At 44.2% G+C, this 24,136-nt stretch overlaps 1 protein-coding gene and 1 pseudogene across 1 annotated transcript in view; both read left to right on the forward strand.

The window, feature by feature from the left end:
* Positions 1 to 24,136, forward strand: part of IQGAP2 (IQ motif containing GTPase activating protein 2) — a 338,812-nt gene that overhangs the window by 57,187 nt on the left and 257,489 nt on the right. Inside the window, exon 2 of the mRNA XM_021084462.2 lies at positions 3,694 to 3,793. Within this exon, the coding sequence (XP_020940121.2) occupies positions 3,694 to 3,793 (100 nt within the window). The remainder of the gene's footprint in view (positions 1 to 3,693; positions 3,794 to 24,136) is intronic.
* On the forward strand, positions 11,777 to 12,327 carry LOC146405588 (dolichyl-diphosphooligosaccharide--protein glycosyltransferase subunit TMEM258 pseudogene; annotated as a pseudogene).

Genomic DNA, 24,136 nt, shown 5'->3' on the forward strand with positions numbered 1-24,136 from the left:
GTCCTACAGAGCAAATTAAAAAAATAAATGAAGAAAGGTTACTGTTAAAAAAAAATAAATTTTTGAACTATACTTGGATAAAAAAATTTTTAAAGTGAACATAAATTTAAAAAGTGAAAAAATAAGAAAATTAACAAAATAAAGAATTCCCAGTTGGGAGAGGGAGATGTGACCCAGTTACAGCAGGAGCTTCCATGAAGGCTGATGTAATAAAAATGTGGACCCAAGTGCTGAGGAGAGGGGATGGATTTTGACTCTGAGATCCGCAGGATTTTGCTCAGGAAGATGCAAAGATGTCCCACACAAGTGGGAACAGGGCTCTGTTGGCAGAGGGATAGTGGAGAGAGCAGAAGAACTCAAACTGAAAGGAAGCGGTGCGGGCCTGGAACATGATGCTGCTGGAGCATGTTGGAGAGGAGAGGGAAGCGTTCTCTTCTAGGACCTTGGTTCTGTAGGAGATGGGGATCCACTGAGAGGAAAAATAAATCAGTAGTGAGGCAGAAGACTAACTCAGGTTATCAGTGCAGGAGCCGGGGCTTCCATGCATTCTTTGATGTGGCCACTGATTAACATTTGTGGCTTAAGGGCTCCAGGGAGTAACATCCCCATAGGCCTTGTTTACTATAGGGAGGGTCCCTACGCCCAGATGGACATGAATCCCTAACCCCCTGTGACTCAGTTTACAGGAAGAGAAGGGCAAAGAAACCAAGAGACTTAAGGGACATTTCCACCCCTAAGACCCCTCTTGGACAAGGACTGCTATAGATAATTGGGCGAGGCCAATGGGAGACAACCACATCTTTCTGGACCCCACGTTGGCACCCCTCCATCTTTAAGGGATTAGAAACCCCTATAGGACAATAGAGAAAGGGGGCTCTTCTCCCGCCTCCCAGCAACCCTGGGAGCTCTCTGCTTTCCTTTAATAAAGACTTTGCTTGCTTGCTGCCTTTGTGTTCTCAGAGTTCATTCTTCGACTGCCGTCAACAAGAACCCAGATTCCGGTATCATCTTTCCGGTATCAGTAGGACCACGTGTTAGGAAGATGCTTCTGGTGACCCTGAGGAGAGTGGAATGAAGAGGGGTGGTGGCGGGCTGGCTGTGTGAGGGCTGTTGCAAGAGTCCAGGGGCAGATGTCGAAGGCCTGGGATCTTGGAGTCGGGGTGCAGAGGAGGGTTGTTTGAGAGCTTTGATACTTTTCTTAAATCTGAGAGCTGTCTTCTGAAGATGAGGTCAGACTCCATTTGTTTAAAAAAAAAAACAACAACAAAAAACCCTCACTTTTCACAAATACAACTCTTCGTTGACCCCTGTTGATATCATTAGTATGGTTTGAGGTCTCCTTATTTTGAGGAGTAGAGCCACACGGGAACCTTGGGAGTCCTTGAAGGGGAATGGGGAAAAAAGACGGTGATACTTATGGAAACTCCTGCTCTGCTGGCCCTGCGTTTGTTGGGTACCACCTGTCCTAGCCCTTGCCCAGCCTCTCCTGCTGGTCCTTTTTCCTCCTCACCCATAAACAAAGACATTTCCCAATGTTCTGTACTTTGTCTTGTTCTTTCCTTGTTGTTTTGTTTTGTTTTGGGGTCAGGTCTGTGGCATATGGAAGTTCCAGAGGCTAGGGATCGAACCTGAGCCACAGTGTGACAATGCCAAACCCTTAACCCACTGAGCCACCAGGGAACTCCTGAACTTGCTTGTTTCATCCTGTCTAAATATTTCTGGCTCTAGTGTTTCTGCTCTTTACTCTCCGCCTGTTTGCTCAAAGGTAAAGTGAGTTAGATTAAGTACCTGCCTCATAGAGTGTCCTGAAACTGAAATAAAATGTTGCATAGAAAATCCTAAGGCCTTGAAAAGTAAGTGCTCAGAAAAATAAGCATCTGGGACATATATCCATGCTTATAGTATTGTGCCATTTTTATGTCAATGCAAATGTAATCTCCCTCTTTTTTTTTTTTTTTTGGCTTTTTAGGGCCACACCCATGGTATATGGAAGTTTCCAGGCTAGGGGTTGAATTGGAGCTACAGCTGCCAGCCTACACCACAGCTCACAGCAATGCCAGATCCTTAATCCACTGAGCGAGGCCAGGGATTGAATCCGCATCCTCGTGGATTCTAATCCGGTTTGTTACCCCTGAGTCATGATGGGAACTCCCTAATCTCCCTCTTTTAAAACATTTTATTTCATTGACGTATAGTTGATTTACAATGTTGTGTCAGTTTTTGCTGTACAGCAAATCGATTCAGTTTTATATATATGTATGTATAGATTTGTATTCTTTTTCGTATTCTTTTCCTTGATGGTTTTTCACACGCGTGTTGAATATAGTTCCCTGTGCTAGCCAGTAGGGCCTTGCTGTTTATTCATTCTATATATAATAGTTTGCATCTGCTAATCCCAAATTCCTGATCCTTCCTTCCCTCCCACTCCCCCCCCCAACCCCTTGTCAACCACAAGTCCCCTTTCTCTTGAGTTCTTTGAGAGTTTGCTATTATTTTTAGATCTTAAGTGTTGAGCCTTATACTTGCCCAGTAAGAGTTCAGAATTTGACCTGGGTTCCTCTCTTTGCTTTGTTTTATTTTTTGTTTTAATTTTTCCTTTATTTTGAAAAACAGTCTTGCTGTTTATAAATGATCTGGGTTCCTTTTCTTTGCCACGTTGATATTTTGGGTTCCTCATGAGTAGGGCGGGGTATTGGCCTTTCCAGGGATGGAGGGGTGACCCTGGCATCCTTATCTCCTCTGTTTGGGACCAGGGGTCCCATTTATGAGACAGCTGACTGGAGCTGGTGGCTGGGGGGACAAAAAAGCAAAACACTGACGTGCTCGCCCCAGGTGACCGCAGCCTTGCTGCCTACACACATTGTCTTCATCCGATGAGTAACCTCACAAACGAGAAACCACATTCATTTTACAACCATCAGAATGAAAGTTCTGGACTGAGGAGAGCAAAGGGGAGGGGTCATTTTGATGTAAAAGGAATGCTGTCGTGCAGATAGACAGCTAAGAGCTGGCCGATGTGACCGTTGGTGGCTGTGGGGCCTGTTGAGGCTACAGGCAGAGGAAGTGCAGTCAGGAAATGGGGAGGCCGGTTTTCTGCAGAAAAGCAAGGCTGAAGCGTAGCAGTTTATAAACCACATTTATATTGGCATAAAGGGTGTGGGCTTGAAGACACTGTTCACTGGCTGTCTCCCAAAGGCCAAGAGATAAGTGAGGGAGGAATTTTAGAGACTTTCTCAGCTGTAAAAAAGGATTTGTGTTGGATGAGAAGCCTTAATTCCCTGTAGAAGTGAGAAAAACACAGGTCCTTGGAGAGTCTTTGTTAAGGCCCAGAATTGCTAGGATGGGCTAAGCTGAGCTGTTGGACCAGTTCTGCAAGCTTGTTGAGTACCCCTGTTGCCAATAGACCACACTCTTAGTTGGTTTGAGGCCGTATACATCCTGTGGCATCGTGACCATGACATCTGATGCTCTCTGCTTTCTATTATTTAATGTCAACTTCCGTATGGCATTTTTTGCTAGAAATAATATTGTCAGACCCAAAGGCCAAGCTCTTTCTGTGTTGGATGTTTCACGACCCCTGTCTCCCCGTGCTCAGTGTTGAGCTGCATTTGAGTTTTTTTCTAGTTGATTGTCTCATCGCTATTTGATGAACGCGGCGCTTTTGAGTCATGTGATGTTATCCTTTATTTCTAGCTATCGTGGACGATGAAAGACTCTCCGCAGAGGAGATGGATGAGAGGAGGCGGCAGAATATCGCTTATGAATATTTGTGCCACCTGGAGGAAGCCAAGAGGTAAGATTGAGACTTAGTCCATTGGTGCACCTTCTCTTGGAAATGAGCCCTATTTTTAATAACTCATTTGCAGTCTTGATAGACAAGAAATGGGAGCGGAACCACCTGCCTTTTGTTAATGGAAGAATTGAGAAAAGGATGCTGCCTCAGCCGAGGTCAAGGCATTAGGGAGGCAACTCTTCTTTTTTCTTCTTCAGAGCCTCGCAGGAAACCTCTAGGCATATTGCAGGTTATGTCACAATTTCTCCTTTCACTGGCTTGGATGTGGGGGAGCAGCAGAGACTTAAATCGACTTTCTTTTCCTCCAGACCTTCCTCATATCTTTCTCCCAACCCTACTCCAATGCTGATGATCATTGCTATTATTATTAAGTAACCTACGATGATATATTTCTACATGACCAGTAGAAAACATAGCATTTCGAACCGAAGTCCATTGATAACTCAGCTGGAGTAGGTTTATGGCAACAGTCTTCTTTTGAACCCAGCGGTGTGTAACTACCTAAGATATATTGTCTCTAAAATCACATTGACTCTTTGTGACTTTTTAGATTACAAGTCAATGTTGGGTTGTCTCAGGAGAAAGTGAAGATAAGGAAACATTTGCACTTAGGCCTCTGTATCAGGGAACTCAGAACCTTGTCCTTTGCTGGGTGGATACTGCAGTGCCCATTCGCCATGGGTTAGATTCTGATTTAATGCTCTGGGCTGGGATCAAGCAACAGTATTGTTCCAGGGACAGATACGTTTCAGCTCTCTTATCTCTCTAGAAAATAAACACTTGGTTAATGGTCGTTGGTGTTCATGACCTCTGACCACTGATAAATAGCTGCTTACAGATCCAGAAGAATGAGGGTTCCCATCAGGGTTTTGTAGATGAACGTTCAGGGGCACATACACTAGTTTGGCCTCAAAAATGCTGCCAAGGGGTTTTCCAGGAGTGTCGAATGTTTGAACAGGGTTTTGTCGCTCTAAGCTCTACAGACTTAAGTTTTTGGGGTTATTTAACATGTCCATGAGGTTGACAGGCTGCAGGTCCCTGGAGACTCACTGTCAGTCAAAGATGATTAAAAACATACTTTTAGTCAAATTGTGTTAAAGTTAAATATGGAGAGGGATTCATATACATTCACATTAAACGTGCTATCAGGGGAGTTCCCATCGTGGCTCAGGGGAAACGAATCTGACTAGTATCCATGAGGATGCAGGTTCAATCCCTGGCCTCACTCAGTGCGTTAAGGATTGGTGTGGCTGTGGCGCAGGTCAGTGGCAACAGCTCTGATTCGACCCCTAGCCTGGGAACCTCCGTGTGCAACGAGTGCGGCCCTAAAAAGACAAAAAAAAAAAAGAAAAAAGAAATAAACATGCTTTCCATGCACAAGTTTAGGGAGTGTTGATGGAAACTTCCTCCTGTTGTACACTTGGTGGTCTATGTTTTTGCCTCCTGGGCTGTGGGTTTTTTTTTAAAACACACATGTTTTAAACCTTCCAATGGTTTCTTGTTGCCCTTGGATAAAAACCAAAGTCCCCTGGGGACCCTTAGGCTATACATAATCCAGTCCTTACAGCCTCCCAGTTTCATGGAGCGCACTTATCCCTATTGCTGTGTATTCCAGCCACTTTGACCTCTTTGCATTTCCACGTTCCCTCCTACACGGCACTTTTGCACATGCTGTTCCCTTTTCCTCTTCTTTGTCCAACGAGACTCTGCTCTGTCTTCAGATGGCAGGTCACTTTTTCAGGGTGTCCTTCTCTGACATGGCCATCTAGGTCAGATACCCCAATTGTCCGTTATAAGGTCTCAGTGACATTCCGTCTCTCCCATATTTGAATGAATTACTGAAGGCCCTGCACTGAGTTAGTGTCATTTGTTACTCAGGATTCTTGATGGTATTCTATTTCCTGTATTTTTGGGTTCTCCTGGAGCTAACAAGTAGGTAGGCAGATGATTTGGCTGGACTGCCAGCCTGGAGGAAAAATTTGGTAGTTGTCTCAGTGGAAAATTTTATGTTACAATAAGATGGTACAAATTCTTCCTGCCATATACGTGCCGCAGTGAGTTATGAAGCTTGCAATTCTAGATAACTTAATGACACCACTGTAAACTAGAGATAGCCAGGAAAGGGCAGAAAGTATTTTTCAAGAAATCATTGAAGAGAAGAGGTAGCTTGTGTATTCAGATGACCTTATGGCTGAAATTCCTGCTCATAGTTTATGAAATTATGAAGTCTCTCACATAGACAAGAATTCTTAAGTCTCATAAGTATGATGTTAATGGCAATGAAGGGAAAGTGAAAAGTGCATTTTTCTTTTGTCTTTTTAGGGTGACACACGCAGCATATAGAGGTTCCCAGGCTAGGGGTCGAATTGGAGCTGTAGCCACTGGCCTATACCAGAGCCACAGCCATGCCGGATCCGAGCCACATCTGCAACCTATACTACAGCTCATGGCAATGCCTGATCCTTAACCCACTGAGCAAGGCCATGGGTCGAACCTGCGTCCTCATGGATGCTAGTCAGATTCGTTTCTGCTGAGCCATAATGGGAACTCCTCAAAAAGTGCATATTTTTTGGGCCAAAAAAGAGAGGTAATGGCTTTACAAAGTGGCTCTTCAGGCTAAAGGGTTCAGATGATGTCATGGAGGGCTGGTCGTCATTTTTGGGGAGGCAGAGAATGTCTGGCATAATATTAGTTATCTGTGACTGTGTAAAAATTATTCTCAGACTTAGGGACTTAAAACAACACTTTTGGGGGGGGTGTCTTTTGTCTTTTCAGGGCTGCACCCACGACATATGGAGGTTCCCAGGCTAGGGGTCTAATGGGAGCTGTAGCTGCTGGCCTACACCCAGCCATAGCAACTCGGGATCTGAGCTGAGTCTGTGGCCTACACCACAGCTCACTGAAACGTGGGATCCTTAACCCACTGAGCAAGGCCAGGGATCAAACCCGCAACCTCATGGTTCCTAGTTGGATTCGTTAACCATTGCGCCATGACGGGAACTTCCCGTACATATCCTTTTAAAATGGACCCCAGGAAGTGGCCTTCGAGGGGGAAAATAGACTTTATTCCTGTCAGAAACTAAATCAGGAATTGGATGATGTCTTGGTCTAAATGATTATGGTACTGTGGGTATTTATTATGCTTGATCTCTTTGAATTGTTAGCCATTTTGCACTAAGTTTTTCAATTCTTCTGTCATATGAAATAATACCGAATGGACTTTTTTTTTTTTTTTTTTTTTTTTGTATTTTTGCCATTTCTTGGGCCTCTACCTTGGCATATGGAGGTTTCCAGGCTAGGAGTCTAATCAGAGCTATAGCCACCGGCCTATGCCACAGCCACAGCAATGCCAGATCTGAGCCACGTCTACGACCTATACCACAGCTCACGGCAACGCCAGATCCTTAACCCCTTGAGCAAGGCTGGGGATCAAACCCGCAACCTCATGGTTCCTAGTTGGATTTGTTAACCACTGTGCCACGACGGGAACTCCCTGAATGGACTTTTAAGTTTCTTTCTAGGTAGGCCCTGAAAACTAATTTGTTCTCGTCTTGGTGGGTGAATTTTGCTGGAACAGGGCTGTGCAGACAAGTCTGCTACTCCAAGAGACTTTGAAAGTTTCTCTGTGATGTCAGAAGTCTCACTGTTGAAATTAAAGGCATTACTTTTCCAAACGAATTGATACTGCTGAGTAGACTTCATAGAGTCTATTGGAAGCAGCTCACTGCTTCAGTTTTTTAGGACAACTGTGCCCCATTTAAGATGGCGGGTTCTCTGGGACTTGAGGAAGGAAATCCACCTGGAGCTGTGATGCAGGTCAGGGATGAGAGAGGGATCCTTAGCAAGAAATGGAGAGGGAGTCTGCAGATTGCCACTGAGCAAGGAGTTATGAATGGGGCTGCTATTGTGTTTCCCAAGGAAAGTTCCAGAAATATATTCCTTTTTTTAAGGAAAGAGAAAAATGCATACAAGTCTTTTCCTCTTTCTGTCTTACCTCTGAAATAAAGCATTAAAAAAAAAAAAAAAAAAAAAAAAAAGCCTTCCCTTGGTGATGGGCTTGTTTAGAAATATTATCTTCAAAGAGCTCTTTATGTGAGCCAAGCTACTCTTTGTATTAGCCAGTCTGGGACGGTTTTGTACGTGCCCTGAAAGGAAACAAAACACGGGTGTGATTCCTTTTGTGTCAGTGCTTACAACTCAGCTACCAAAAGGACTGCTCATGGATTAGATCAAGAATCAAGCTCTGGCCTTGCCTTGTATTGAGTTAGGGAATCAGGTTTGAAAGGAGAAGCGTTGCAAATGTTTAAGCAAGAGCCTCAAAAGTGGGATTGCTTAACGCTGTTTGTGATTAGGTACTTGAAGAAAAAGAATCTTTGGACTGGGGAATGCTTTAGAGATTCTGCTGTCTTTCCTGCACGTTTGGACCTCACCTGTCTTTATTCAGGATGCAGCCCATGGCCATGCTCATAAGAATGCTAATAGAAATTTGGACGATGGAGGGAAATAATCTTTCTTGGTAATCAGCTTATTAAGAAACATGTTGCTCTCCGCAAAACGTTAATGAAATTTTAAGGAATTCTTAATTGCATTTTTTTTTTTTTTTGGTCTTTTTGCCTTTTCTAGGGCTGCTCCTGCGGCACATGGAGGTTCCCAGGCTAGGGGTCTAATTGAAGCTGTAGCCACTGGCCTACGCCACAGCCACAGCCACGCAGAATCCGAGCCGCGTCTGCAACCTACACCACAGCTCATGGCAACGCCGGATCCTTAACCCACTGAGCAAGGGCAGGGATCGAACCCACAACCTCATGGTTCTTAGATGGATTCGTTAACCACTGAGCCACGATGGGAACTTCTTAACTGCATTTTCAAACCATAAATAGCTTTTGTGTTCCTATGGTTATTCATCATCTCTCCTTTCTTTCCTGTTCCCTGCCTGGCTCTGCCCTCACCTCTGCCTGCAGAGGGTCAAGGTGAAGTGTGGGGTTGCTCTGTGCAGGGCGGGCCAGCAGGTGGGCAGGGGTGCAGCTGAATTGAGAGCAGGGGCCCTTCTCAGGGTCTCACTCTGGGAGGGGAGGACCTGCCTCTGAGGATTGACCCATTTGGGCTGCTTTCTAGTCTGATGGCCTTGGGAGTATCAGGACCTTTTTGGCAGGCCAGGGCTTGTCCCTCCAAGGTGTGTCGCAATAATAAGGAGAGGGAGTAACTTGGGAGGAGAATGGGGTCATCAGGGGAATCCTGGGAGAGAGTGAGACTCAATAAGGTGTCTCCATGGAACCAGAGACAGGGTACCAGCCAGCCCTGCCTGCAGGGGGCGGTGCTTAGGGCTGGAGCCTGGGGTGCTCGAGTCCATCTGGGCAGTGACCAGGGATTGTGGAGCTGGAGTAGAAGGGATAGACATAAGGTTGGAAAAGGAGACATCTCAGCATTTGCATGGGGACCGGGTTTAGGGAATGGAGGACACTGGGAGGTCAAATGCCTTGGGGCACATCTAGGCATTGCTTATCTGACTCAACAGGATGCATTGCATGGTCCCCATCAGCCACGCCTGGGGTTAGGACATGTAGTTGGGAGACTTTTTTGTTTTTCATTTCACAATATTTTGTGTTCAAGCCTTGCATGTATATTGGTCAGGTGCCAATCAGGTATGATCTTACAGATGAAAGCATAACCTCTCAGAGCACTGGTATTTTTCAATACAAATAATCAGTATGAATCGTCTCCAGCCAAAGAAGTATTGAGCAACTGCGATTTGATCCCAAAGTTCACATTCATTGCTCAGGCTCTTTGAAGTTGAAGAGCTGGGAGGTGTTTGGAATTTTCCATGGTCTCACACATTCTCTACTACAGCAGTTATCACACGGAGTGTCCAGTCCTGGTGCCCGGAGCACTCAACTGATGCGAGATTATCCCCATTTTATAGATGGAGAAATTGAGTCCTGGAAAAACTTAAGTAATTTGTCAAAGGTCACAGTCTACAGGCAACAGAAACTGGGAGTTCCCATCGTGGCGCAGTGGTTAATGAATCCGACTAGGAACCAGGAGGTTGCGGGTTTGATCCCTGGCCTTGCTCAGTGGGAAAAGGATCTGGGGTTGCTGTGAGCTGTGGTGTAGGTCACAGATGCAGCTCGGATCTGGCATGGCTGTGGCTGTGGTAGGCTGGCGGCTATAGCTTTGATTCGACTCCTAGCCTGGGAACTTCCATGTGCCATGGGTGGGGCCCTAGAAAATACAAAAAAAAAGACAACAACAACAACATCATCAACAACAACAACACAGGCCACAGAAACTGTATTCCAATTCAGGTCTGTCTGACTTCAGAATCTATGTACTTAGAAACTAACACTATCTCATGTTTTTATTTCTTCATGCATTTTGATGACATCATTATTGTTAGGTTCAAAACTTTGGTTTTCCGGGGCCTTGGTTTCAAGTTCTTTGTGGGCTAGCTTTGTCTGAGTTCTTGATCACTTCTTGAGTTTTGATGGAATTAGCAAAATATAGCCATCTATTTTCTTTCTTTTTTTTTTTTTTTCTTCCCTTTTTCTGTTGCTTGCTTGTTTTTGTTGTAACTGGAACTACTACTAGTAGTTAGTTTGGAGAAGAATCTACCCAGTGTTCTCCCTTCCTTCCTCCCTTTCTTTTCTTTGTCTTTTCTACTCATCATCTTAAAGTTTTAGTAGGAATTTGCACTTGTCAGTGATGTAGATTTCCTTCTCTTTTCACCCGAGGTAGTTTTGGTGCGTCTTCTCTTGTTGGTTACATCTGGGTTCTATATTCAGCTTATCAGTTGTCTTTTTGGTTCTGCCACTGTGACGACTGGTTTGAAAGAATGCCTTGTTTTTTTTTGTTGTTGTTGTTGAAACATCAAAAGATATGAATAGCAAACACCGCTGAGGTCTCTTCCTGCATGTATGAACCTCCCCACCAGATGCTGCCTCATGCTGTGATGCTTAAATGTCATAAAACAATGTCATTATTCAAGGCGTAGGGGGACTCCAAGGAAGACCAGTGGGGAAAAATATTGGTAAAAGCTTGTTCCAGAATGATTTTTTGCCCCGGCTTCCCCTTGTAGAATGGCCTTCCATTGCTCTATTGGTCTGAACATTTTCGTTTTCCTCTAAGAGTGTAAAACCCCCATTTCATATATGGAGGCACTGAGGTGAAGAGAAATTTATCAGCTAACCCGTGGTGGAGCCAGTTGTAGATTTGGGGACACGATAAATGTCTCCTGACTGTTGATAACTATTTTTCCATTCCATGAGTCTAAGTCATGTTGATTTTTTAAAATGTTAACCCTAAAAAAAGAATGCATTAATGAAATTTACAGCAACATGGATGGGCCTAGAAGTCATCATACTAAGTGAAATAAGTCAAAGACAAGTATCATATGATGTGACTTATTTGTGGAAATTTAAAAAACGATATAAATGAATTTATTTACAAAACAGAAATAGACTGGCAGACTGTACCTCAATTTTAAAAAAAAGGTGTTAATAGTGAAAATAAAGAAAAATATAAATGAATATTAAACTTTTAAAATAGTTTTTGAGGAAGTTCCCGTTGTGGTGCAGTGTTAAAGAATCCGACTAGGAACCATGAGGTTGCGGGTTCTATCCCTGGCCTTGCTCAGCGGGTTAAGGATCTGGTGTTGCCGTGAGCTGTGGTGTAAGTTGCAGATGCGGCTCAGATCCGTGTTGCTGTGGCTCTGGCGTAGGCCGGTGGCTACAGCTCTGATTAGCCCCCTAGCCTGGGAACCTCCATATGTCTCGGGTGCAACCCTAGAAAAGACAAAAAAAAAGTTTTTGATAAATTAAGTTTGCTTTCAGCGAAATACCGAGTTCTTAGCCATTTGTACGTTTTTGCCATATACCTTTTATTTTTGCTGAGAAACTTGACCCCATTTTAGGTGCTCGAATAAGAATTCAAGATTTCATAGATCTTGTCATTTCTATACTCTTGTCATTCAGTCTCGCTTGGCTTAAAATTTCATTGAGGTTTTTTTTTTTTTCGTTATTTTTTTTTCTTCTTCATGTAATTTGTATTATACAGCTGTTCCTGCCTCTGGTCATTCACAGAGCAAAGAAGCAGGCAGCTACAATGTCTGAGTGAGAGAATGCCTTTGGACCTTGATTCTCAAATTGAGTTAGCACCTGCCTCAGGGTCACAGGGGTGCTCACGTAAAGGCAGGTTTTCTGTGGGTCCTGCAAATCTATCTCAAGGGAGGGGGTGCCTTAGAAAAAAATCTGAAAAAGAATATATATACATATATATATCCGATTACCCCACCATGCCTGGCAAAATGAAGCTTGAGGCCATGAACAGATACATCAGCCCAGGGAAGCTGGCTGTCTATCCTCATCTGACTGTGGTGCTGTTGGCCATTGGCATGTTCTTCACTGCCTGGTTTTTCCTCTGGGAGGTCACCTCCAAATACATGCGGGATATCTATAAAGAGCTCCCCATCTCTTCGATGGCCTCACTCTTCATGGGCTTTAGTCTTCTTCCTACTGTTCTGGGTCAGCATCTCTATATAAGCTCCCAAGGGTTCCATCCACATGGCTTCATGGAATCCCTGACAATTATTATTATTGTCATTATTTTTTATGGCCACACCTGTGGCATGTGGAAGTTCTCAGCCTAGGCGTTGAATCGGAGCTGCAGCTGCCAGCTTACACCACAGCCACAGAAATGCCAGGTCTGAGCTCTGTCTGCAACCTATACCACAGCTGGCAGCAATGCCAGATCCTTAACCTATTGAGTGAGGCCAAGGATCCAGCCAGCATCCTCGTGGATACTAGTTGGGTCCTTCACCCACTGAACTACAATGGGAACTCCTATAAATTAAATTTTTAACTATTGCTGGAAATGTCCCATCTGCAGCTCACCATAAAGGCACATTGTGACAAAAAAAAAAAAAAAGAATATACATATAAAGGAGTGACTTTGCTATACACCTGAAACATTTTAAATCAACTATACTTCAATAAAAACAATTAAGGAAAAGGGTGTGCCACAGAAAAAGAAAATAAAAAAACAAAACCCACATCATTCAGGTGTAGATTGATGCATGCTGAGGTTCGCAGAAGAGACCAGCCTCTCTGACTGCTGCTGTCTCAGCAGCTCTAGCTCTCCCACCCCAGCTCTGATCAAAAGAATGTGGACATCTCTTCCTCTGTGATGCAGTGGGGAGAGGAAGGGCATTGAGTGTTATCATCTGAAATGAGAAGGATGGGAGAATGGAAGGATGAAAACAGTTGCTGCAGAGAAAGTGATCCTACACCAGCCAGAGTTGAGTAGAAAGCCTGGGCAGTTTTAAAGAGGCAGCTAAAGGTCTCAGTTTCCTTCCTAGAACCAATGGACACGTTACTGTGATTTTTTTCCGAGATGAGAGAAAATGAATGGGGTAATGAGGTTCATGGATTGGCACATGGACGCTGAGAAAGTCATAAAAATAAATGTTAATGTGGACATCACTGACATTGGATAGCTTGGAGGTCCCATCTCAACAAGGAGGCTCGTGGAGCCAGGATGGGTAAGGTCGAGGGCGGTAGCAAGAACCTCTAATGAGGATGAAGGGCAGGACCTCAAAGAATAAGGAAGTGGAGACATAGGTAAACGGAAAGCTACAACCAGAGATCTGGAAGCCTGGATCTTAAAGGTGGAGTATTTCTGGGCAGTGATAAGCTCCAAGGTGTGGTGGGGCTTGTGTTTAGTGTAAGTAGAATGGAGGTAACACCTTGAGGTAGAGGAGGAAGTCTCTGAGCTGTACCTTTGGGTGTTCCCAAGATTAGCCCCCTTCTTGAAACCTCCAAACACATATGGGTGCGGGACGTACACAGTGATGGTGGCAAGAAAGGGAAGGCCTGGGTCAAGAAGGAGAAGAGTGAGTTCCCGTGGTTGTGCAGTGGTTAACGAATCCGACTAGGAATCAGGAGGTTGCGGGTCCAATCCCTGGCCTTGCTCAGTGGGTTAAGGATCTGGCGTTGCTGTGAGCTGTGGTGTAGGTCGCAGAGGCAGCTCGGATCCCACGTTGCTGTGGTTCTGGTGTATGCCGACAGCTGCAGCTCCAATTCGACCCCTAGCCTGGGAACCTCCATATGCTGCGGCCCTAGAAAAGGCAAAAAAAAAAAAAAAAGACCAAAAAAAAAAAAAAAGGAGAAGAGTGACATAGGAGTGCGGTAGGGAAAGAGGTCTTGGAACAGAGGTGATAGGACATGGCCTGGAAGAAAGTTCAACAGGAAAGGTGATAAATGACTCTCCTTTCTTTGGTCTTGCCTATTTTTTATTATTTTATTTTATTTTATTTTTTTGCTTTTCAGGGCTGCACCTGTGGCTTATGGAGGTCCCCAGACTAGGGTCAAATTGGAGCTGTAGCTGCTGGCCTATACCACAGCCACAGAACACAGGATCCGAGCTGCATCTGCGACCTACACCATAGCTCACGGCAACACCAGATCCTTATCCTACCGAGCAAGGCCAGGGATGGAACCTGCAACCTCATGGTTCCTAGTCAGATTTGTTAACCACTGTGCCACCACGTGAACTCACTCCTCATGTCCTCACATCCTCACAGACTGCAGGTTCCTTAACTGCTGAGCCACAATAGGAACTCTCTGGTCTTGTCTTTTAAGGAAGTTTGGGGAACCAGTATCTGTGGTTATGAGATGTGACAGTATAAAGGAAAAGCCAGATTGCTGTTAAGACAAGTAGGTGAGGAAAGTAGAAACAGAAAAGTTGGGAATATAGGAGAATTACATGTGTTCCAGAGGCACATCCAAAGGAATTAGAGATTTGGGGTGTGTATAAAGAGGACTGCTTAGTAGGACTCAGTGAGACAGATGACTTTCCTGAAAGTGGGTTGGCACTTCTGTTAGAATTAAGTAGGAGACTGAAACCAATGCAAAACAAGCTCAGATTCATTTAACTGTGGTAGGGGCCTATTAGAGATCTTCTGTTATGGAGTTCCTGTCGTGGCTCAGTGGTTAACGAATCTGACTAGGAACCATGAGCTTGCGATTAGAGCTCCAATTAGACCCCTAGCCTGGGAACCTCCAGATGCTGTGGGTGCAGCCCTAGAAAGACAAAAAAAAAAAAAAAAAAAAAAAAAAGAGAGAGAGAGAGATCTTCTGTTACTAATTTGATGGTAATTCATTTAAGAAATGACTTCAAGGAGTTCCCATTGTGGCTCATCGAATTAGGACCTCACACTGTCTCTGTGAGAATGCAGGTTCCGTCCCTGATTTCGCTCAGTGGTTTAAGGATCCAGTTGCTGTAAGCTGTGGCATAGGTCACAGATGAGGCTTGTATCTGGTGCATAGGCCACAGCCGCAGCTCCAATTCCACCCAACCCAAGAACTTCATATGCTGCAAGTTCAGCTGTTAAAAAAAAAAAAAAAAAAAAAAAAAAAGCTCTTGCTGATAACTGATGATTTTTTCACTACTGAATTGTATGGGTCCCTTTGGGGGAACACAGACCAACTGACTGTGCTTGGGCATTTTATGTGGAAATGCTGATCACCAAACAGTGGCACTCATATTCGATATATGCTATGAGGCCCATAGATGTTCAGGGGTACACATGCCACGTCTCTCGCAGTTCTGGATTTTGTAGGATTGGGTGCTGCTCACCCTTCCATTCCCATGGGGCAATTTGTCTAGCAGCTGCTGCGTTTGTAACATAATAGAATAGAAGTTTTAAAGGCCCTCTCTGCAGAGGGAGCGCCCCACTCCTGATAATGCATTCTGCACAGATAGATTCAAATAGGCTTTTTGTGGATCAGCACTGCGCATAGTCTAAAATACACCAACAAGACAGATTCGAGGATGAATTAGCAGAGGTTCAGTGAACATAAATGGAGATGCTTGGAAATCCAGCAACTACGTCAGACAATAAAAGAAATTCATTTATGTGGCGTAGAGCTGTGTGTGTTGATGTTGAGAAACCGACAGATGAAGCAAGGGGTAGATAGAGTGTTATTTTCTTGTTCCTCCTGTGCCTCCCAGGCTGGATATAGATGGAACAAAGGGGACGCAGGCTCAGTTGGTGAGCCAGAGTGACAGGGTTTCTTATTGCCACATTAAAAAATGGATGGGGGGGGGCACAGTCTTAAAGGCATTAGCCTGCCGTGACCCCCTTTGCCTGGCCAAGCAATAAAGCTACCTACCTTTTTCTCCTTGACCCCCCCCAGAATTTAATGGAAAAGGGTGACCGTCACTTTCAGGTTTTTTATTTAACCCAGTATATCCAAAATATCATTTCAGGATACATGGGTCTCAGTGTGCAAGCGATCAGTGAGATAAATCACTGTCTTTTTTCGCCACATGGCAATTCAGACTAGCTGCACGTCACATGTTCAGTGGACAGCGGGACTGGGCTCCACAGTGAACAGGACAGGCTCCATGTGCCTAGTGCTTTGGTCCCTGGGGGGGCGGGGGGGCTCTGAAGGAACCTCTGACTATGCCAAGTGGAGACGAGCAAGGGTGCACAGAAGTGTTTCATGCACACTGGAAGCAAAGGAAAGTTGTAAGAGTACAAATGGGGAATTCACTGATGACTTTGTGACTTTTTTTGACTTTTTTTCTCCCTTGATTTCCTTCCTGTATTCACATGTACTTTTTTTGTTCAAGTGTAGTTGCTGTACACTGTTATCTAAGTGACACGTAGACAACAAAGTGATTCACAATTCCTAAAGGTTATACTTCATTTATAGCTATTAGAAAATATTGGCTCTATTCCCTATCTTTTACCATGTATTCTTGTAGTTTATTTTATAGGTAATAGCTTGTATTTTGTAATTCCTTCCTCTTAACTTGCTCCTCCCCCCATCCCTCTCCCCACTGGTAATGACTAGTTCTCTTCATCTCTTGAGTTTGCTTCTTTTTTGTGATATGCACTAGTTGGTTGTATTTTTTTCTATTTCCCATATGAGTGATCTCATCCAGTATTTGTCTGTCTCTGACTTGTTTCACTTCGCATAATGCCCTTCAAGTCCCTCTATGTTGCTGCAAACCCATATTCACACTTAGAACAGACATGAACTTGCCCAGATACTTCATAGGAACACTAGGTGGCATGGGGTGAATTGTCCTTTTCTTGTGTTTTTAGCCCAAATGCATCTGCCTCATCTCTTCCCAGGGTGAGTGGATGATACCATGGCACCTGTGGGGGCAGACATTGTGGAGGAGGCGGACTGATGGCAGCCTCTTCATCCTCTGCCTCTGATGGTCTCTTGCTTTGTCCAGGACATTAAGTCACCAAGACAGATACTGATTAGGTGGTGACGAGTAAGTCAGCAGACCTCTCTGTGGGCAGCAAGTCCATGGCACTTTTGTCCTTGTCTATGACTTAATAAAGGACTCAGTGATGGACTCTAACAAATTGGCTGCCTTTTATTTACACTGAAGAGCTAAATTAAGACCTGTCCACAGTGCTTAATATCCCAAGGGTGGTGATAGAGGGAGGACATGGAGGGCACACCAAATGTGCAGATGAAGGAAGTGGGCCCAACCCTGACATTTTAATACCTGGGACTAGAAGCAAAGTCTCTCCTGTTACAAAGACCAGGACGGATGCTCTCTTTCTAGCCAGGCAAAGATTTTCTATTTTTCTTTCTTTCTTTCTTTCTTTTTTTTTTTTTGTCTTTTTAAGACTGCACCTACAATATACGAAGGTTCCCAGGCTAGGGGTCAAATTGGAGCTGTAGCCGCTGGCCTACGCCACAGCCACAGCAATGCAGGATCCACACCATGCTTGCAACCTATACCACAGCTCACGGCAACACCAGATCCTTAACCACTGAGCGAGGCCAGGGATCGAACCTGAGTCCTTATGGATACTAGTCAGATTCAGTTTCCACTGAGCCATGATGGGAACTCCCTAGTTAGTTTTTCTTTTTTTTTTTAACAAGATTCATTGTGTCCAGCTGCAGAAGCAATAGAAAATGCAGTCTCTTGATTATCAGAGCAGCGTTATATAACGAAAAAATTAGCAGGCTTAGTGCTGTGATTTAGCTTCAACGGAAAGTCAGGTGTGGAGGTGACAGGCTGACTTTGCTCTTCTCCATCAGTGTAGGAACCAGAGCGGATTGCTTTTCCCTAGTCCAGTTCTCATAGCATTGGAATGACCTTGAGCAAAGCACAGTCTCAACTTCTCAGCCTCCTTATTTGTGAAATGGCTCCAGGATACAGTTCACACCTACATCATAGTGTCAGAATGGGAAAAGCAGGCTGAGAGTCAAGCACTCTATTGGTATAAATTATAAAGTGGTGAAACACGGAGCAAAATACGTCTTCAACACCATTGTTTATTACAAAAACATTTTCAGGAGTAGGAACAGCTGTGAATCGGGCCTCCCAACTTAATTAGTCAAAGAATGTGTGCCTTCAGCTGCTTTTTATTGACACTGTTTGCACATTGACTTCCCGTCTCGCATAAATAGAGGTGGAGTAGGTTTATGTGGGGCAGGATGAATATATCTGGACAGCCTGGCAGTGGAATCTTCCTTCTGTAAACAGAATTTTCAATAGCAGATACAGGCCCCCTTTTTATAGCCTAAGACTAGGAAATTGTTTTTTAAACCTGGAAGTACACATGTGGTGAATTGTGCCTTTTTGCAGTAAAGCATCCATTGAGGAAATACTCGGACTAGTATTGGCAGAGCACATCCAGTTTTTTCTTTCTTTCTTTCTTTTTTTTTTTTTTTTTTTTGTCTTTTTGCCATTTCTTGGGCTGCTCTCGTGGCATATGGAGGTTCCCAGGCTAGGGGTCTAATTGGACCTGTTGCTGCTGGCCTACAGTAGCCAGATCTGAGCAGCGCCAGATCTGAGCCTCGTCTGTGACCTACACCACAGCTCACGGCAACGCTGGATCCTTAGCCCACTGAGCGAGGCCAGGGATCAAACCCTGCAACCTCATGGTTCCTAGTCGGATTCGTTAACCACTGCGCCACGATGGGAACTCCACATCCAGTTTTTAAATATCATTTTTATCAGAAACATCTTCTTCAGCTAGAAAGATAAGGTGGCTCAAAAATGTTGAGCCTTTGACCTGCCACTTTGGGCAGGGCTGGGAGTTAGTCACCATCTCTTATAGGTGACTTGGGCAGTAGGGCAGCTGGGCTTCTTGAAGTCAGGTGTCTATGAGAGGCTGCATAATTTCTCCTGGAGCACTGTGTCAGGGTGGTACCTTTTCTTAAATGGAGCTCAGCTCCCCCACTCCCCCGTAGATCAATGATAAATGTGTTGTGTACCTCTCTTCTCAAGCTCCAGTCTTTTTTTTTTGCTTTTTAGGACTGCACCCATGGCATATGGAAGTCGAATCAGAGTTGCAGGTGCCAGCCACAGCAACACTGGATCCCCGACCCACCGAGTAAGGCCAGGGATAGAACCCACATCCTCATGAATGCTAGTTGGGTTCATGGCTGCTGCACCACAACAGGAACTCCCCTAAGCTCCAGTCTTAAAATCATGTTCTGTTATGCTTGTCCCAGTGCCTTTCCTTTCCACCACCACCCCCACCCCCATCGCAGCCAAGCAGGAGGGGGAGGGAGGTATTGAGAAGACTGCAAAGAGTCTAGTCCTTAGCCCCTCGGAGACCCACGGTGGGGAGCCCAGGATGGGCAAAGGGAGACGCCTGTCTACTCTGGGGTGTCAGGAGTGCAAGTTCTTTGCGGGCACACTGTCTTCACTGGTCACAGTTACTTCTCCTGTCACTCCATTGGATGTCTGGTTTCTAGCAGGTTCCTGGCAAAGGTGCACGGGTTAAAATGACTTGCAGCTCGGACTCCAGATGTTTCATTGGTTTGCAACCTAAATTTAAGCTACGCCCAAGGGAAAGAGCAATCTAAAACTTCAAAGAACCCAAAATGGAGCGTGTAATTCAATGGACTCTAAAGGCTTAAGGCAGTTGCTTCATCCAGGTGCCAACATGGTCCTTGGTTTCTCAGGTAACCCAGTCCAGCTGCCATTACAGATGTGAGAGAGGCAGGGTGAAGGGGCCTCTGAGAAGTCCCTCAGGTGAGGGAAGGGGTGGTGGTGACTAGAGCGCTAACTGGTCTCTCTCCATCTGCTTGATGCTTTCCTTCCCACCCCTGAGCTCTGCACATTCGTTTCTTTCCAGAGTATTCCCAGCTCCATTGGCAAGGCTCCGAACGTGGAGGGAATTCACTTCTGCTCTGCCCTGTGAAGCAGGGGCTCAATGCATCAGCCTTATAAAGTGCTCTTAATTTTTCAGAATTGTAGTTCATCTCCTCTTTCCCTTTAACACGCTACGGCAGGCTGCTGATGGTAAAAGGGGCAAGAAAACTAATTTTCAGAGCCCAGTCCAGGACCCAGTTCTTCAGATGATGATGCTTCCTGCATAAGTAACTTCGTTGGGACTATTTCAAACCCTTTTGATGTGTAAAGATTTATTAAGTCTCACAGACACTTGCAACAAAGCCCTGTCCATAATAGCTTTGAAATGCTTTTATATTAGTGGTAGATTCTGCTTCCCTGTGATATGGTAAGGAAAGAATACTTCTTTTGCTACATTTTAATTGCATTAGGGAGTAAACAAACTTTGTCTTTTAGTGAAAACGACCTAGTATTTGCATTTGCCTGGGTTAGTTCTTAAAGCCCTTGCCAGGTGGGGAGGTACTAGAGTTTGGGATGCGTATAGAAATCACTTCTCTGTGTAGTACAAGTGCCTGTTGGGGGTTGGCTGTCTTTGTGGTAATAGGAGAAATAGCCCGAATTGGGTGTTAGAACAGCTCTGGAGATTCTTTAGCCCTACGTGCCTCCAGGTTCTCCTTGGCCAGGCACTCCTGCTCAGCCCTGGACCTGACTCCATAGAGACAGCAGATGTACACTATCAGGCACCTCCTGTTCGCTGTAGGGTCTGGATTGTGGGGGGGTGGGAGGCTGATCTTTTACAATTTTATTTTATTTTTATTTTATTTTATTTATTTATTTTTGGCTTTTTCTAGGGCTGCTCCTGTGGCATATGGGGGTTCCCAGGCTAGGGGTTCAATCGGAGCTGTAGCTGCCGGCCTACACCAAAGCCACAGCAACATGGGATCCGAGCCATGTCTACAACCTACACCACAGCTCACGGCAACGCCGGATCCTTGACCCGCTGAGCAAGGCCTGGGATCGAACCCGCAACCTCATGGTTCCTAGTCGGATTCGTTAACCACTGAGCCATGACAGGAACTCCCTACAATTGTATTTTAGATACATTTTTAAAGTACATTTTAAAATAAAGCCATATTTAAAGTACATTTTAACCTTGAATCTAATTTTGACTCATAGCCTAGCCGGAATATTGTCAATCTCCCAAGATACGCACTTTTTTTTTTTTTTTTTTTTTTTCTGGTTTTAATCTTTGTGAAAATTGGGTCCTAAATGTTTAGACTCACCTTTTTCTCCTCTAAAAAATCCAACCAAGGCCAAATTAGCAAGAGTTGCTATGGTAACTTTGGAGAAGTTGAGAACACACATGCTGATGCAAAGACCAGTATGCTTGAAGGATAGATTGCTTTTAAATGTGGAGGAAGAATTAGTTTTGGAATAAAGGTATTCAGCTGCATCTTCATAAGAAAAAGTTGACAAAGACTAAAAATACAAAAGATCTATAGCTTGAATACCTCATCATGGGAGATTTTAACCATCTTTTTAAAATAAATCTGATGAGGTTACAACATGATTATCCTCTACAAGGATTGTATCAGCTTAGATTCTACTCAGGTCAAATAAAACATGAATTTACAATTCGGCTCAATTTATCTCCCTCCCTGCATAAAAGATTCGTTTGTGTTAGTTATATTTCACGCTTATATCAATATACTGTTTCATGTTGAAATAAACTCATTTCTGCTGCTGAAACATCAATTTCAGTCCCTATGGCTCAATTATCTTTGATTAAGAATTGATGAACACCTATCAAATGATTAGGTGGAAGTTTCCTAATTGAATATCTTGCCAGTTATCTGTAATTTTGATGTATTACTGATCGTGACAGCACAGAGTATTACAATTTAGTGGTTTTTTAAAAACAGGTGTTCCCTTAGTACAAATGTTATCATACCCTTAAAAGTGACAGATATCCATTTAAAAGAAGCTGATGATATATTTGAATAGCATATAAAATATGACTGAATTTAAACTTCCTCCAAAGCAATTTACTCTTTTGCTGCCAGAACCACCATTATAAATTCGGTTGTAAGTGATAAGTGAGTTGGTGCTTTTTGTTCATTGTTTTACCTTCTCTTGCCTGTCATAAGCACACCTTCTATCAGGTTAGTATTCATTTAACCTGGAAACTATCTAGAATATAAGATGTTTAATTTTTTTAAATTAGTCACCAGCTTTTATCTTAACTGAATGCCTACTCCATGCCAAACGCCATGGTTCTAGGTACCCTGAGTACAGTGGTGGTATTTTTATTCCATCTGAACCTGATAATGTTGCAAACAGGGCTGTCAAAAGTTTAGAATTGCTAGACTCTTATCTCGTGGACGTTTCCCATGTGCCACTTCTCCACGCTTGACTCCACCCCCTCCATGCTTGACTCCACCCCTCCACGCACTGGCTGCATATGGCACCGGCATGTGGGTGCACTTTCTATGAAGTGGGGTTAGAATGTGGTGGGCAGGATATCTCTCTTCTTTTTTTTTTTGTCTTTTTGCCATTTTCTTGGGCCGCTCCCGCAGCAAGAAGGGAGGTTCCCAGGCTAGGGGTCCAATCGGAGCTGTAGCTGCCAGCCTACGCCAGAACCACAGCAACTCGGGATCCGAGCCGCGTCTGCGACCTACACCACAGCTCACGGCAACCCCGGATCGTTAACCCACTGAGCAAGGCCAGGGATCAAACCCGCAACCTCATGGTTCCTCGTCGGATTCGTTAACCACTGAGCCACGACAGGAACTCCGATATCTCTTTCTATAATGGGAGAAATAATCTGTTTTTCTTAAAGTGGACTCTCTTTAAGACTGCAACCTAGTTGAAAGAAAATTAGGTGAAAATCCTAATTGCCTCTCTTTTACGAGTTTTGTTGAGGTAAAGCCAAGAGATAACGGAGCAACTTAAAATGGACTGGTCAGTGAGGATATTTTCATAGTAATGAAATTATGTGATTATATGTAGTATGTTCCTGTGAAAACCTAACAGTTCTCTTGACTGGAAAATGTAGTCTTTATTCTGAATAACATCATGTTCATCTAAAAAATCCAGTATTGTTACTGAACAAGAGGACAAAATAGATATTAGGAAGACATTTAGCTCTGCCTGACTGCCCTGTGCCACTAGGCACCAGGGCAGATGCTGGATGTTCTGCTGTGCACAGCACACTCAGCCCACCCTCAGGATCTCACTGTAAACAACTGACCAGATTAATTCAATGAAGAAATGTTGAAGGGGCTAAATTAGCTTGTAAAAGGAGACCTAAACTAGTCTGAAGACCAACAGAACAGCGTGCTTTCATCAACTACAGTGTGTGTTTGAAATCTTACTAGTACTTATAGTTTAAAAGTTAATATCGGAGGAGTTCCCATGGTGGCTCAGCACTAAGGAAGCTGAGTAGTATCCACGAGGAAGCGGGTTTGATCCCTGGCTCCAGTCAGTGGGTTAAAGATCCAGGGTTGCTGAAAGCTGTGGTGAAGGTTGCGGATGCGGCTCGGATCCCGTGTGGCTGTGGTGTAGGCCGGCAGCTGTAGCCCCGATTGGACCCGTAGCCTGGGAACTTCGCTATGTAGGTGCGGTCCTAAAAAGAAAAAAAAAATATTATGTTAATGATTGGTAAGTGTAAGCACCTTCATATAACTGAAAAAGAGACAAACCAGTGAGATACTTGTTAACCAACTGGCTTTCCTCGTTCCAGTCACCCTCACAGCTGGCTTCCTTATAATGGAAAAACGGGGCAGGCCGGGGTCACTCGGATGTCATAACTGCTAGTTGTAAAGAGCTTTATGGTTCATTCAGTCCTCAGAGAACCCTGTGAGGTAATTGAAGTTGTTCTTCAGTTAGTTTATGTGCTTCCAACAAAAGAGAGGTCGTGGAGCTCCCTAACATTGGTTTAGATGCCTGACTTTGTTCTCTGTTAAAGTATGACCAACCAGCCTTCTCATATTTCAGTCAAGATGCGTCAACTGAACCATCATCAGCTGGATGTACAGACATAAAGAGTGTGTTATGCTCTCCCCAGGTTTTCAACATTCTTTGGTTAGTGATCTGTGAAGGAAGCATAAAATGTGCCTTTTATCTTAACTGAGCGCGTACTCCATGCCTAACCCCATGGTTCAAGGCACTGTGAATCCCGTGGTGTTAATGATGTAAACGGGCTGTGGAAGGATTAGAATTGCTAGACCC

Source organism: Sus scrofa, chromosome 2 (assembly GCF_054392235.1).
Source record: "Sus scrofa isolate SSC_HxYL_T2T_F1_AM1 chromosome 2, Sscrofa_HxYL_maternal_Yorkshire_Landrace_v2.0, whole genome shotgun sequence".
NCBI classification, from domain to species: domain Eukaryota; kingdom Metazoa; phylum Chordata; class Mammalia; order Artiodactyla; family Suidae; genus Sus; species Sus scrofa.